This window comes from Arachis ipaensis, chromosome B04 (genome assembly GCF_000816755.2).
Source record: "Arachis ipaensis cultivar K30076 chromosome B04, Araip1.1, whole genome shotgun sequence".
NCBI lineage: Eukaryota > Viridiplantae > Streptophyta > Magnoliopsida > Fabales > Fabaceae > Arachis > Arachis ipaensis.
The window spans coordinates 25,340,013-25,355,421 of record NC_029788.2 but is presented as its reverse complement, the minus strand read 5'-3'; the positions used below and the strand labels follow the sequence as shown (position 1 = coordinate 25,355,421).

At 36.3% G+C, this 15,409-nt stretch overlaps 1 protein-coding gene and 1 long non-coding RNA gene across 7 annotated transcripts in view; one reads left to right on the top strand and one right to left on the bottom strand.

The window, feature by feature from the left end:
• Positions 1-7,546, top strand: part of LOC107639192 (pumilio homolog 6, chloroplastic) — an 8,376-nt gene extending 830 nt beyond the window's left edge. For 2 of the 6 annotated variants that reach the window (XM_016342641.2, XM_016342639.2), the window contains exons 2-10: positions 596-1,289; positions 1,528-2,900; positions 3,011-3,152; positions 3,253-3,360; positions 3,915-4,127; positions 4,205-4,315; positions 5,471-5,665; positions 6,092-6,260; positions 7,021-7,546. In XM_016342641.2, the coding sequence (XP_016198127.1) occupies positions 657-1,289; positions 1,528-2,900; positions 3,011-3,152; positions 3,253-3,360; positions 3,915-4,127; positions 4,205-4,315; positions 5,471-5,665; positions 6,092-6,260; positions 7,021-7,046 (2,970 nt within the window). In that variant the 5' untranslated portion in view covers positions 596-656 and the 3' untranslated portion in view covers positions 7,047-7,546. Of the gene's footprint in view, positions 79-595; positions 1,290-1,527; positions 2,901-3,010; positions 3,153-3,252; positions 3,361-3,914; positions 4,128-4,204; positions 4,316-4,483; positions 4,546-5,470; positions 5,666-6,091; positions 6,261-7,020 lie in introns of those variants that run through there. The other 4 variants (XM_016342642.2, XM_016342643.2, XR_002360860.1 and 1 more) reach the window with 4 other exon arrangements.
• Positions 12,454-15,138, bottom strand: LOC110270990. The gene is made up of 3 exons (XR_002360858.1): positions 14,930-15,138; positions 14,280-14,834; positions 12,454-12,842 (listed from the first exon to the last, which is right to left on the bottom strand). It is a non-coding gene; the product is annotated as an uncharacterized LOC110270990 (long non-coding RNA).

Below are 15,409 nucleotides of genomic sequence, written 5' to 3'. Positions count from 1 at the left end.
TGTTTATACCCTTTCTACAAGGTTTGACTGACTTGGTTTCTTCATAGAGTGCAATTGGTTCAGATTCTTCTATTTTACTTATGGGCTACTGAATTTGATATCTTTTTCTTCTTTTTTAACCCTTTTGAAAATTTATGATATCGTGGTTTTCCTGTTTTCCATCTTGTGCTGTGCATGTGATTTTATTGGAAAATGGATGGGTAGGAGTTTGTAACTTATAATTTTACTTGAAATGGTTGTTGTCAACGAAAGGTGGGTGGATATGTATGCCTGAGTAAAATTTGAGCCTCCAATTTAGTGTGATATTAGTGGCTTTACATTTCCGTTTTGGATTTGCAATGAATTTAACAAACACAACATCAGCATCATTTAACATTATGTAGTTTCGCATGTGGTTAGTAATCCTGCCAATTTGTCTGAAGTGTCCGATTAATTCCATTTGTCACTACTCACTGTAAATTATGGATTGAGTGTATTGTTTTCGATGCTGTTAGTTTACTTTTCTTCTCTGATACAGTAATATTAATACTAAAAGGTTTAATTCCTGTTTGAAGTTGTTTATGCTGACCTTACAATTTTGGGTTGTGTCCTTTAGGAGGCAATGTAATATTATGGTCTCCATTTCAATAAAAGGGGCAAAGTAATCTTGCAGTACTATGGCAACCGAAAGTCCAATTAGAATTTCAGAAGCTGGGGGTAAGTGGCCCTCTCTTAAGGAGGGTTCTACTTTTGGTTCACCAGCTCGTAACATGGCAACAGAAGATTTAGGTATACTTGTACAGGGGCATAGATTCCATGGTAGTGGAAGGGATATGGCACCCAATCGCAGTGGAAGTGCTCCTCCCAGTATGGAAGGCTCATTTCTTGCTATAGAAAACTTGTTATCCCAACAGAACACCACTCAGAATGCAAGCTTGGCAACTTTGAGCAGAGCTATGCAAAAATATGACTCTGAGGAACAATTACGAGCCGATCCAGCTTATTTGGCATATTACAATTCCAATGTCAACCTAAACCCTAGGCTTCCTCCTCCTCTTATCTCTCGGGAAAATCGCCATCATATTAGCAATTTTAGGAATAATTGGGGATTTTCTTCTGCAGATGATAGCAGTAAAATTTCTTTTCATTTACCACAAGGAACTCTTGCAACGCATAGGGAGGAGTCTGAGGATGATTCACCGCAGCAGCCATATGATAATGAGCTAGTTAAGACAGATGGTCTATGGAGTAGACCAGATGCATCAGCATCATTACCGTCACAGTGCAAAAATATAGTTGACTCAATTCAGGTGGTTACTATTATATCAACTTCTAAATTGTCTGAAATCTATTCAGTTGTGTGTGTTACAGTTCCATGTGCTTTTGCTAGATCCTTTTCACCTTTTGCTTGCTTCCTTTAGTACTAATCCCACAGTTTTACTGTTGTTTATTACTATTATTATTTTTAAATCTTGACTCTTGGTTGCCTCCAAAATAATATTGAGATTTATGGAAGCATAATTTTTTGTTCCAAATTCAAACTTTCAGGAAGATTTCCCCCATACCATGTTACCTGTATATAGTAATTCTCATTCTGTCAGTCGTTGTGGACTGGCGGATGAACCAATTGACTTGGATGCTGTCTCCAGTTCTTCTCGTGATCCTCCTGTCCCTTCAGTCGAGGTTGGTAAACCCATTGTAGGTGCGGACGATATGAGGATGTCATCAAGTGCTGGTACCAACGCTCCTCTTGCAAGCTCATCATCTCTTGAATCCACTGGTAGCATGGGTATTAGTGACTTAGATGTTTCAATTGTGGAGTCTCAATTGAAGGCTTTAAGTGTATCTAATCTATCAAATTCAGAAAGCCCGAGTTATGAAGAAAAATGGAAGACTGATTACCAGAATAATTTAATGCAACAACAGATGTTCCAGCAACAAAACAATCCATGTGAAGTTCCCAATGCCAACTCTCAGAATGTGAATTCAGCCTACATTGTTAGAGAGCAGTTTCCTCATAATGCTAGCAAGTTCTCCTCTGATGTCCAGCCACTACTGCAGTCATCTGGGTTTACACCTCCACTATATGCCACAGCAGCAGCAGCTTACATGACTTCACCAAATCCGTTCTACACTAATTTGCAGGCCTCAGGCATGTATACTCCACAATATGTTGGTGGATACACTATAAATCCCTCAGTTGTTCCTTCATATATTCCTGCATACCCTCCTCATGGTGCTGTACCATATATTGTTGATGGGGCTACTAGTTCCAGTTATACCCCAATGACACCAGGGCTTTCTGCTGGAGGAAGCATTTCACATGGAGCTGAAATGACACATGCAAACAAGTTCCCTGGGCAATACGGATTTACTATGCAGCCTTCTTTCACTGATCCTATGTACATGCAATATCACCAGCAGCCTTTTGTCGAGGGATATGGTGTTTCTGGTCATTTTGATCCAATGGCACCGAGGGCAAGTGGTGTTAGCCAGATTAGTCCTTTTGATTCACAAAAGAGGCCCACAAGTGGTGCTTATTTGGAAGATAAGAATTTACATCATCAGAGAAGTGGTGCAAATATGAACCTAAGAAGAGGAGGATTGACAATCCCCATCCCTAATTATTTTGGTCCGCCAACAAACATGGGTTATGTAATGCAGTATCCAAGTTCACCGCTTCCTTGTCCTGTTTTGCCTGGATACCCAGAAGGAAGTCCTAGCCTTCCAGGAGTAAGGAATGAGATGAAGCTTTCCCCAGCTTCTGGTAGAAATGGAGGCGTATTATCTGGATGGCAAGGACATAGATCCTTTGACAGTGCCCATGACCCGAAAATTGTTAATTTTCTTGAAGAGTTAAAATCTGGCAAAGGTCGCAGATTTGAGCTATCTGATATTATTGGACACATTGTTGAATTTAGGCAAGTAGTCTTTTGTATTTTTTTTCCCTTTTCTTGTCCAGTTCTCTTTCCACCTATTTAACTTATCAATTTCTTCACATTGAAAACTAAACCATAGTTTTTGGCCCCAGTGCTGATCAGCATGGGAGTCGATTTATACAGCAGAAGTTGGAAAGTTGCAGTGTTGAAGAGAAGGCATTGGTATTCAAAGAAGTTCTTCCACATGCTTCGAAGTTAATGACTGATGTATTTGGTAACTATGTAATACAGAAGGTGTGCTTGTCATCTATTGTTTATTGTCATTAACTTCAAGAGTGGTTTATGGTTGTCCAAAATCCATTTGGCTCTAACTAGTCGTTTTTCTTCCGTGTAGTTTTTTGAGTATGGAAGCCCTGAACAGAGGAGGGAACTTGCTAGTCGACTAGGTGGTCAGATATTGCCTTTAAGTCTGCAGATGTATGGCTGCCGTGTAATCCAAAAGGTATGCAATTCATATTGATTCTTGTAGCTTTATGGCATTAGTATGCATTAATTTAGTCATGTGGATGATAGGCCACATCTTTAATTGGATCTTCTTTCTTTTTCTTGTTACCCTTTATTCTACATCCGGAGGGTTGAGAAAAATATGTCTGCTTCAGCATCATCTGTTCTTCAGCTGCTTTATTAGAATTTATAACACATCAAAACAGTTAAGTCATAAAGAATCTCAAAATCCAAAATTTTCACTTGAATGGAAGGGGGCAAAACAGGATGAATTTTGTCAAACAATTTTGTTGGACATGGTGAGGATTGTGCATAATAAGCATCTTATACTTTCATTTATTTTAGGCTACGTGAAACTCCATTGTTGCACTAAGTGCTTAAGCCACAATTCTGTTGGTTGGTTGTCCCTGGTAACTAGCTTTATTTACCTTAAAAGCTGTACAAGAATTTTGAAGGATAACGGCTACTATCAAGCTTTGAACATGATTTTAACCTTGTCTCTGTTCCAAATTTAATAGTATTATGTTTTTATTTTGATTTACTCCCATGCAGGCACTTGAGGTCATTGAACTTGAACAAAAAGCCCAGCTTGTTCGTGAGCTAGATGGACATGTTATGAGATGTGTACGTGATCAAAATGGGAATCATGTTATACAGAAATGCATTGAATCTATTCCAACCAAGAAAATTGCATTTATAATTTCTGCATTCCGTGGTCAAGTTGCTATTCTGTCAATGCACCCTTATGGTTGCCGAGTCATACAGGTAAGTGCTTTTGCCTTCCCTAAAGCAATTCCTTAAACTTCCCCATGCATTGTGTCTGACGATAATTCTTCATGTAGAGAGTTCTAGAGCATTGTACGGATGAGATTCAGTGTCAGTTTATTGTGGATGAAATCTTAGAGTCTGTTTATGCACTTGCTCAAGATCAGTATGGTAATTATGTGACCCAGGTTAGTCATTTGCTCCTTCTAATATTATATCATAGTGCTGATTATTAGCTTCTGGTATTTATGGTACACAAAAGAAAGTGTCTTGTCTTTCGAGTGACAAGTTGCATGTAGTTATATGCTTGTCCCTTCCATTGTGTATATGATTTTAAGATGTAGCATTTGTATCAGGCCTAAGTTATTGCAGAATGAGCAGCATTATGGCTACAAGCCACCAGACACTATCAGCACATGTATTACAACCTTGCCGTGCCTGCTAAATAGCATAATTTGTTAGTCTCATTATTAGTTACATTATTTCACATGCTCATGTCTTCTTTGCATTTCCTTCCCACTCTACCTTCCAATTGCTTTCCTTCCTAAATATTCTTTTTCTGTTTGCCAAGTGTCTTTTTGATGATACCTTAATTTAATGATGAGGTTTCCATGTCTTTTCTAGTTTGATATATATTTTTTTTAAATTATTCTTTCATAGTTTTTAGATCCTATTCTCTTGTACATTATGTATGAAGTGCTTCTCATTACAAAAGGTTTACAATTTATAAGATGTTTATGTGGAGTGAAGTTTCAGAATTGTTGGGGAATTTGGGGTACTTTTACATTATGGAGCTAGTCCATGTAATTGAGAAATGAAAATGAGAATGTGCGTTCTCCTTGCTCCGATGGTATTTTAAGTCAATGTCCAGTAGTCAGAATTATGTAGTATGCCATTATGTCCTACATGACAGAATGTGATGAATTGAGCTGGGTGTATATTCTGGACAATGAATTTGTTAGATGTATGTCACACTGCAAATTATTTTCTTATTGTTTTTGTGGCCTCAGGTTTTTCTTGTACAGTATGTGGGTAACAAGTTTTGTAATCAAACAGCAGCATTAAATAAACAAAATTCATTGTCAGGTTTTTTGTTTTTGATCATAGATTGTAATTGTTGTATAAAGAATCATCACTGACTTCTTTGTGCTACTATTTGTTCTTTTCCTTCAAGAAGGATCTCTTACCCTCCTAAATCTTTCTAGTCATCTTCTTTCTTTTTGAATTTTGTGTAACATAGGCAGATGATGAATGCACATGAAAGCATGCATAGTGTAATGATTTACTTACCTTTCATATGTTAGTTTGGTCAACTTGAGCCTTGATGGTTTCTCTTGTTATAGCATGTATTGGAGAGAGGAAAGGCTCAGGAAAGGAGCCAAATCATTAGCAAGCTATCAGGACATATTGTTCAATTAAGCCAGCATAAGTTCGCTTCAAATGTCATAGAGAAATGTTTAGAGTATGGAGATGCCACTGAACGGGAGTTGTTAATTTCCGAGATTATTGGACATGAAGAACGAAATGACAATTTATTGGTAAGTGTGAACCTGACAAGTTTAATTGTGTTATAATTCTTAAGAATTTTAACTGGCCTCATACAAGAAATGAACTCTTCATTCACTGGCTTGTAAGATATTGATGAAAATTGTCCATAATCCTTGAAATGTATTGATGATAAATATATTAGGATTGAGAAGAATGTTTAATGCTTCAAATGTCGAGATTATGCTTCCTTAGCTTCCATAGAAAATGAGGAATCTATGATAGTTGTCAACTTGTGTTTTGCATGCTTATACGGTATCAATGATTCTTCCACATGCCATGACTGTTCTAATTCATTACAGGCATTGGGATTTTTTAAGTTCATCTGTATAACACTAATAAACAGTATCATTTTTCTACTTGCGAGGCATTTGATTTTGGCTACATTTATTACTAAATCCTATTTTGATTCACTGCAGATCATGATGAAAGACCAATTCGCAAATTATGTGATCCAGAAGGTTATTGATATCTGTTCTGAAAATCAGCGAGTAATCTTGCTTTCTCACATCAGAGTTCATGCTCATGCTTTGAAGAAATACACTTACGGAAAACACATTGTGGCTCGGTTGGAACAGCAATTTGGAGGTGTGTACTACTACTAAAGCATATATGAATTCATATTGATGTAGAATTGGATAGTTTGCATATTCATGGGAGAAAATCCCTGTTTTATTATATGTTGAGAAATCGTATCATCGTATCATGGTTTTACTTCTGTTAACTATGCTTATATCATGTAATCAATGGTTGGACACTTGGACTAATGAGTTGGGTGGGAACAATGGGGAGGGGACTGAGTCTTTTTCTCTCTTTTGATATCAACTTGTTAGTCTCTATGTTTCAGCGGTACTGATAGTTAAAGAAGTTGGTGTTATCTTCACTAGTAGTAGTGAATCTATTGGAGAATATAGTAAAAAGACCTTCTTCCTTGCTTACCCTTATCCCAAGTGGCTTTAATGCTCTAGTATAAGAATGTCCGATCAAACTTTGATGTAAGAGTTTCTATCTAGGCTTAGTTGGTGTTGATATAGCAGAAGCACTAGGGATCTTTTGGATTGAATCATGTTCAATTGAAATCAACAAGTACATCTTCAAGCCTTTTGGATTGATCAGTCACATAAACGCTTTTTTTTCTAAGACTCAATTTGAGGATGGCATTGAGGTTTTGGTTATCTTTAATTTATTTGCCGTGGTTGGAAAACGTCTCCAACGTACTATCTGTTTCCCATCTTCTCACTTTCAACCTGCTCAATCAAGAACTTTGTACATGTCCTTAGTGAGAATTTTCTTGCCTTCATATATATATTAGTTGAGACCTTGTCTTATGTTATACGCTTTCATGCAGAGGATCAAACATCCAGATCAGGATGACTATATACAGAGATAACACAGGTCTTCAGGACTGCTTCTGTGGCATCCAAATCTCACAACCTCAACCCGTTAGATTTGGTTGCTGATCATAGGAAGTTGCTAAGACATTGAACTTGTTATTACTGCAACACCTTTGATAGCTTCCAAGAATCAAGTGATGATTTCATGAGACATTAGTATATATATATATACATCTGTACTTGGGACTTACTGTAATTATGTCATTAAAAATAATTGGTTCTAAATGTTGAGTATAATTATTTGGAAGGAAACCTTCCTGATGTAAATTTTAATGGATGGTCTCTGCTTAGTGTGTGCTGTTGGATATAGATGGGAGCAGTGGTTGTTAGTGCTTGTCACCCCTAATTGATGCTCCTTAGTTCTTGTGGTTGCATGTTTTGTCTGTTAGTTTAGTCATATGATTTCTGTTGTTTCTGTTTCCCATCTGCTTCATTAACTTAAATGATCTAACAATATGAAGTGGTAGGTTATTGTGTTTACGAGTTTCTAATTGGGGTTATATTTTAAGCATTACGCAACTAGGCTTATGGAGCTGGTTATACAGAGGTGGTTGTATTATATGTCTGTAAAAGTAAACATTAATTAGAACTTAAGTTGGTATTAATAGAACTATTTTATGTTATGAGAATTTAACTTTACCACCAAAAAATTGAATATTGCGTAAACAACTTTTCCAGTAAAATCTACTTTTTATTTAGTGTGCTGTTTCCAGGGGTTCTTTAATAAAATAAAATAAATATAACATTAACACATAATTATAGAAATATTTACGTTTTTGCATTTTGTTATTTATCTTATTTACTTTGGTTGCGAGGAATATAGACAGCAAAATCTAAAATGTGTACAAAAAAAATTAAAAATTGATTTTTTCACGATTTATGCTAACAAATTTATTTTGAATTGATAGTTAATTGTGCTAGAGTGTTGTGAGGCAATAAAAAAAAAGAATAATTCTAAGTCTTTTTATTAACTAAGTCTAAGCAAGTTGGTTTAACATAATAAAAATCAGTTATGGCTAGTATTATTTCAAGTCTTATGGTTTAATTTAGTTGAACTTAGTTCATAAAAAGACTTGAATGTATAGTATTACTCTAAAAAAAAGGGTTAAGTACGATTTTGGTCTCTAACGTAGAGGCTGAAAATTTATTTCATCTCCAACTTTTTTTTGCTGCAAAATGGTTCCAAAGGTTTCTGTTTTAAAATTGTTCTTTTTACCAATTTTATTTTTTTATTATCAAATTACCTCTCATTAAAAAATTATAAAATAAAATAAATAAAAAAAAGAAAGAAAGGCCATGAGAGGGATAAACAGAATCGGAGGGGGGGAGGGGGAAGGGAAGCCGCATCGGCACACTGCCGCTCCGCCGCCCTGCCGCCTGTGATCCGCCACTGCTCCCTACACTAATGGCAAGAGAGGAGAGAGCAGAGGGAGAGAGAAAGAGAAGAGAGGAACGAAGCCCTCCACAGCGCCGCTGACCACCATAGCGCGCTCCTCGTGGTGATTTGTAGCCCCACCAACACCACATCGTCGTTCAACGCCACAGCCCCTCCTCTCCCACCACCGCTGCAACCCTTTCCCTCTGTTTTAATTTTTTATTCCCTTTTTCTTTAATTTTTCAGATTTAAAGGATTCCATTGTTGTTGTTGTTGATGATGCTTCTGGTTGCTTTTGTTTATTCCTTTTATTCTATTGTTGTTGTTGATATTTTGGTTGCTTCTGCTTCTGCTGCTTCTGTTTTTGTTTCTGCTTCTGGTTTTATTTTTGTTGTCGCTCTAATTCCATTATCCATTGTTATTGTTGTTGTTGTTCTGCTGATTGTTATCCATTGTTGCCTGCTTTTGTTTCTGCGTTTGCGCTTCTGCTTCTGGTTAATGTTGAGGAAGAAGATGGGTGTTGAGGAAGAAAAGGGAAGGAAGGGGTATTTTTGTCCGAAGAACGATTTTAAAATTAAGTTAAACCTTTGGGATCATTTTGTAGCAAAAAAAAGGCCAAAGACGAAATAAATTTTCAACATCTACGTTAGTGACCAAAATCATGAGTTAAAACCCAAAATGGTCCCTGAGATTGGCGTCGTGCACTAAAATCGTCCCTGAAATTCCAATTGCACCAATTACATCCCTGAGATTGAAAAAAATACACCATATTAGTCCCTGACCTATTTTCCATTAACGACGTGATGACATGGCATGATGACGTGGACTGTAAGTGACACGTGTCACTTCATGATTTGGCCACGTGTAATGGTATGATGATGTGGTGACCAGTGACACGTGACATACTGACGTGGATGGTTGTGCCACGTGTCACAATGTTATTTGGCCACGTGTCTATTTGTGCCATGTGTTGCAACAGTATCCGTCCACGTGTCATCCATTATATCATCGTTGTATATGCACCAAATTAGTCCCTCACTTTGCATTAAATGACTCATTTTAGTCCCTGAAATTGAATGTCGTGCATCAAACTAGTCCCTTCACCAATTTTTTCTCATTTTTTTTAAATTCAAAATTTTAATATCTTAGATACACTAATTTCAATTCTATTTTTTTATATATCGTTTAAATACAAGTGTTTTTATAAAAATTTTTAAGATTTTAGTTTTAATTATATAATTTTTTTTAATAATTTAACATTGGTAAATTTTGTAATATATAAGTATGTTATTATAAAAAAATAATTATATGATTGATTAGACACATTTTTTTCATAAAAAAATATGTGTTTTTAACAATAAATTAATAATTAAAATAAACATTTTTCTCTTATGAAATACACGTTTTCGTTATGTATAAATGAGTTAGATTGAAAGCACTTCAAGCACCTTCACTACCATCTTTGACCTCTACAGTCTAGACGAAAGAGGTCAGAGATGGTAATGAGGGAAGCTTAAAATACCTTCACGTCAACTCCAAGACGGCGGTTATTAGGGATATCCGCAAGAAAAAAATATTTTATAAAAGTACTGAAAGAGATCAGAGATGGTAGTGAAGGTGCTTGAAAAGCCTTCACGTCAACTCTAGGTCGGCGGTTAGGGTATTCACAAGAGAAAAAATATTTTATAAAAATATTTTTATTTGAAGAACATGTGAAAAATAGAATTGAAATTAATGCATTAAAAAATATTGAGAATTTTGAATTTATAGAAAAAAAATGAGAAAAAACTGGTGAAGGGACTAGTTTGGTGCACGACATTCAATTTCAGGGACTAAAATGAGTCATTTAATGCAAAGTGAGGGACTAATTTGGTGCATATACAACGATGACATAATGGATGACATGTGGACGAATACTGTTGCGACACGTGGCACAAATAGACACGTGGCCAAATAACATTGTGACACGTGGCACAACCATCAATATCAGCATGCCACGTGTCACTGTTCACCACATCATCATACCATTTCACGTGGCCAAATCATGAAGTGATACGTGTCACTTACAGTCCACGTCATCATGCCATGTCATTACGTCGTTAATGGAAAATAGGTAAGGGACTAATATGGTGCATTTTTTTCAATCTTAGGGACATAATTGGTGCAATTAGAATCTCAGGAACGATTTTAGTGCATGACACCAATCTTAGGGATCATTTTGGGGTTTAACTCCCAAAATCATACTTAACCAAAGAAAAAATTCATAAATTATAGTTGTCTATTGTGATTTATGTTCAAATTGAAATACAAAATATGAAAGGACGATTTATATTTCAGCCCTCCATTCTTTTCTTAACCTAGCCAGAGACCCATGTGCATCCACTTGAAAGATTGTCTCCTTTACCTTAGCTTCATCAAAAGCTACGAAATCTTATTTTGGTTTAATAATCCAACTCTTGTTTTATTGATCTATTTAAAGTCTCAAGAAGAGTCCAATTAGTTAATAATAATTTAATTTATTTAGTCAAGGTATTTAGTTAACACAAAATTTTTTTTGTATAGGTAGAAAAATTAACTTTTATTTAGATCATAGCTAACTAGAGTATCTAATTAGTTATAATTAGTTATTATTGTTTGCTGTACATATTGAATTGATAAATTAGTTATTTGTCACTTTACTCTAAAAATAATCTTTCCATGAAAATATCCCAAGCTATTATTTTTTTAAGAGTAATATCTCAAATAGATCCCTAAGAATTTGGCGGTCCGACAGATTTGTCTCCCAAAAAAATTAACTAAGTTCTTGGTCCCAAAATTGTTAGATATATGCCATATACGTCCCTGATCCAGGTTTAGCCGGTTAACCAAACACTCTCTCTTCTACATGGAGGTGATCAGTGTGACGTGTCAGGTTTAACGCTACGCATCGCTTGCAAGACACATTGATCCTTGCACATGTGGCCAAAACGACGCCGTTTAAGTGCTTATCCAAACGACGTCATTTTGAGTGGGACAGATTATTCCCCAACCTTTCTCCTAAAAATGTTATAAAACGACATTGTTATGAGAGGCACAATACGTCACTATTTCAAAAGGGAGACCAACATAAAATTAGGTCTTCATCTTCAACCCCTGTCTCTTTGTCTCCAACCCATGTATCTTAGTATGAGAGAGAGAGAGAGAGAGAGTTTTTAGCTTCGAAGGAGGTGATGGCGAGTGGAGGTAGCACGTCAGTTGCAAGTCGGAGAAATATCACTGATGTCTTCAGTGTTGACAGTGGTTCGACTGGCTTCCCCAAGGGGTGACTTAGAAGAGGAGAACATCCTAAGTGCAAGTGTAGGACATATGCCTTAATATCTAGGTCTTGCACAGCAAAGAACCCAAATACACTGTTCTTTGGCTGTCCTCACTTCAAGGTAATTTAGAGTGGTAGATTTTTGTGGTGTTATAATTTTGACAATTGGTTTAAGACTAATGTTATGATTTTTGTTTTGTTATTTGGATTGCAGGAAAAGCAAGGTTATTGTGATTTTTTTTGTATAGTTTGATGAGATTTTTGGGTATTTGATTGATAATGTAGTCGAAAGTAGTAGATTGGACTCTGTGGAGACATGCGTGGGTGAAAAATTTGTTGCAGGTTTAAATTATAGCTTGGAGGAGAGAGTGAAACAATTAGAGGAGATGTTAATAAAGAAGAATGAAGATAGTCCATAACTCAAGAAAGATAGCATTTTTTTCAGGTTGTTTAGGGGTGTAATAATAGGTGCACTTCTAGTTGTGATTTTGTTTTGCATCTATGTAGTGGTTATTTGAGCAATTAGCATTGTATATTTGTTAAAAAAATATTGTATTGGAATGGCTCATTTTAGTTAAATGGACACTAGAGGTTGACGTTGATGTTGAACAGAAGCTAGTCTATATCCAAATCAGAGTATGCGTGTAAGTAACTTAGCCAAGTAGATATTATAAAACATAGTATATAATCCAAACCAAAATATACAAATATCATGTATCAAAATGTTAACATAAAGTAGCATCAAAATAGAGTATGCCCATAAGTAGCTAAGTTGAGTAGCTATATAAAACAAACCAAAGAAGGTCTTTTTCCTTCTACACACACTGATTTAAAGTGGTAAGACAAAAAGTATTAAAAGTAGAGGTCTATTTTCTTCAAAATAATAAAACAAGGTCTTGTCCCCTTCACAATAAATTTCAAGAAGGCATCATTTCTTCTTAGAGAAGTTCAGTCTGGGAGTTGGAATGAATTTGAACATTCTGGAAGTTGTGCCACTACTTGCAGTTGCCATTGTCTCAGCACTTACACTCTCCTGACTCTTGGGCCTAATTATTGTCTACTTTGGACGTCTAAGGCTGCTGAGGCTGAGGTTGAGCCTGTCTTCCCTGATAGAATTGTAAACAATTTTGAGTATTCTAACATAAGATATGCATGAACTCATTTTCAATTAGACTACCCTACCAAGACTGAGAGTCCAAGATAGGAAGATATTAGTATTTAGTATTAGGGATAAGTAGTAAAACACATTATCAAGCATACTTACACTTGCAACATTTACATTCATTCCAATATCTGGTACAACAGCATTTGTTGGTGTCTCAGGCTGAGTTACCTCATACATGAGCAAATTTATTAGGACAATTCAATCCTTTATGATGTATCTTATAAGTCAAATAAGTCCTTTAAAGTTTATGATATAAGTCAAACAGATCCCCGATCAATTATATTATATGTCAATTTGGTCCTTGTAACAGAGCAACTAATTGCTGTCAAAAATCTTAGTCCTAAATATGTTATCACAAATCTCAAGCTACACAATATATCATGTTTAGTATAAGAAGATAAGTGTTAATCATGAATACCTCAGTTGCAATTGGGAACACAAAAGCATTAATGAAGAGAGTATGGTCATGGATCTGAACCAGAACTTTCCTTACCTCTCCCTTACATTGGAGGAGATCACCACTGCCCACTTCTTGAATTGTGGCGCTTGGTGAACAGCCAGCAACAAGTGCTTGGTGAGGGCTGGATGTATGAAATTATCCAAACTACCGCCATCCATCAAAATATGGACATCTTTCCCATTCACAAAACCAGAGAATCGAATTGATCTCTTGCCTGGAGTTCCTGTTAAAATGTTATAAGAGAGGTGTAATGGCTCAGGCAGATCAGATTCAACCGAAGGTGGCTGCTGGATTTCGAGATTTTCTTCCACAACAATCTCTTTCCGGGGTAATTCCTCCACAGATTGGATTAAGAAATAGTGTTTGGAAGCACAACGGTGTGAAGGGGAGTAGCGTTCATCACAAGTAAAACAAAGGCCCTTCTCCCGTTAAAACTGAATGTCCAAGTGACAATTTACGCATGGTGGCTGGTTTTGGTGGTGTTGGTAGTAAAAGTGAGGTTGACGATTATTTTAATAGTTGGGATGTTGGGAAAATGGCCAGCAGTTTGGGTGTGATGGCAGGAGTAATTTTAGGCGGTGTAGTTGAGTGTGGTAAGGATGGAGATCTCCACCTCTGGGTATTAGGAGCAAACTTCTCCTAAAAAAGCTTGGCTAGAGCTACTGCCTGTATTAAGGAAGCTGGTTAGCGCGATTTCACCTCACATCACAACTCAGGCAATAATTCCCCAATAAAATAATCCATCAGCAAAGTATCATCCATTCTAAACACCCTAGCAGCTAAATCGTTAAAGGCCTCAAAATAAACTTTCACAGAAGCAGATTATTTCAATTTCAAGAGTTCTTCCCTAGGATTTTCAATTGAGATGGGCCAAAATGAATCTGAAATGCCGTTGACAAAGAAAGCCAATCATGTAACTGATCCAATTTTTCCCATATTTGGAACCATGCCAGGGCCCTGCCCTCGAGGCCAACAACAACCAAATAGAGCCTCTGATTCTCAGGAATATCATAGATCCTGAAAAATCTCTCAGCCCGGAAGATCCATTGGAATACGTCATCCCTGCCCGAGAATCACGGAAAATCAACTTTCATTTGTTGCGGAGCAACGAAAATGGAGAGAGGGGGAAGGTTAACGCGGTGACTCTTCGAACTTCTGGGCGAGCTGTATCTGAATTGACGCCAGGGATTGTGTAATCGTAGCGAGTTGTTCATGGTGACCATTGGATTGCTCAACGAGTTTATTGATGGCGGCTTACATAGACTGCAAACAAGTGTTCTTAGCCATGTCGTCAATGAAGGCACCAAATAATACGATCTCAGAGAAATAATTCAAAGTGAAGATATGTAAGTATAAGTATGATACTATAATTTGGGGGTTGCGGGGTTTTTTTTGTTGTGTGTACAGTAATTTTACTCAAACAAATTGAAGGAAGAAGAAGAATTAATGGAAATATGGAACTTTACTGATCACCTGCATGAAGAGAATAATAGCATATCATGATAAGAATCAGAGGATAATAGAATAGAAGAGAGGAGAAGATTTAATCAGAGAGGAATAAGACTCACAATGCTCAACGACCTCCCTTAGTTCCTTCCAGCTATTGATATTCCCTTCTTCTGCATTATTTTTTGCTTCCAGTTAGTTGGAGCCATATTTTCCTTCTCCCCGCAGTGTGCTTCTTTTGACTCTATTACCCCTCCTTATTGTATCACATGATAGCTTAAGAAGATAAAAGAAAAAGTGCAAAAGCTTTATTATTATCAACGTAAACCGTTCCATCCTATTGGGTATTTGAAAGTTGTACATAAATGATTTTATACTAGTGAGGGTTAGCTTTTGTACATAAATCGTCTTCCCTCCATGTATTTTAGGTATAAAATGTGTAAATTATTATACCCTAGAACGATTTACATTGATTTTGAAAACTCAGTACCCTAGAACAATTTATGTGTATTTCTCGAGAGCATTTCAAAGCATAAATCGTCCTAGAGTATAATGGTTAACATATAATTCAAAATACACAACCCTGGAACAATTTATATATT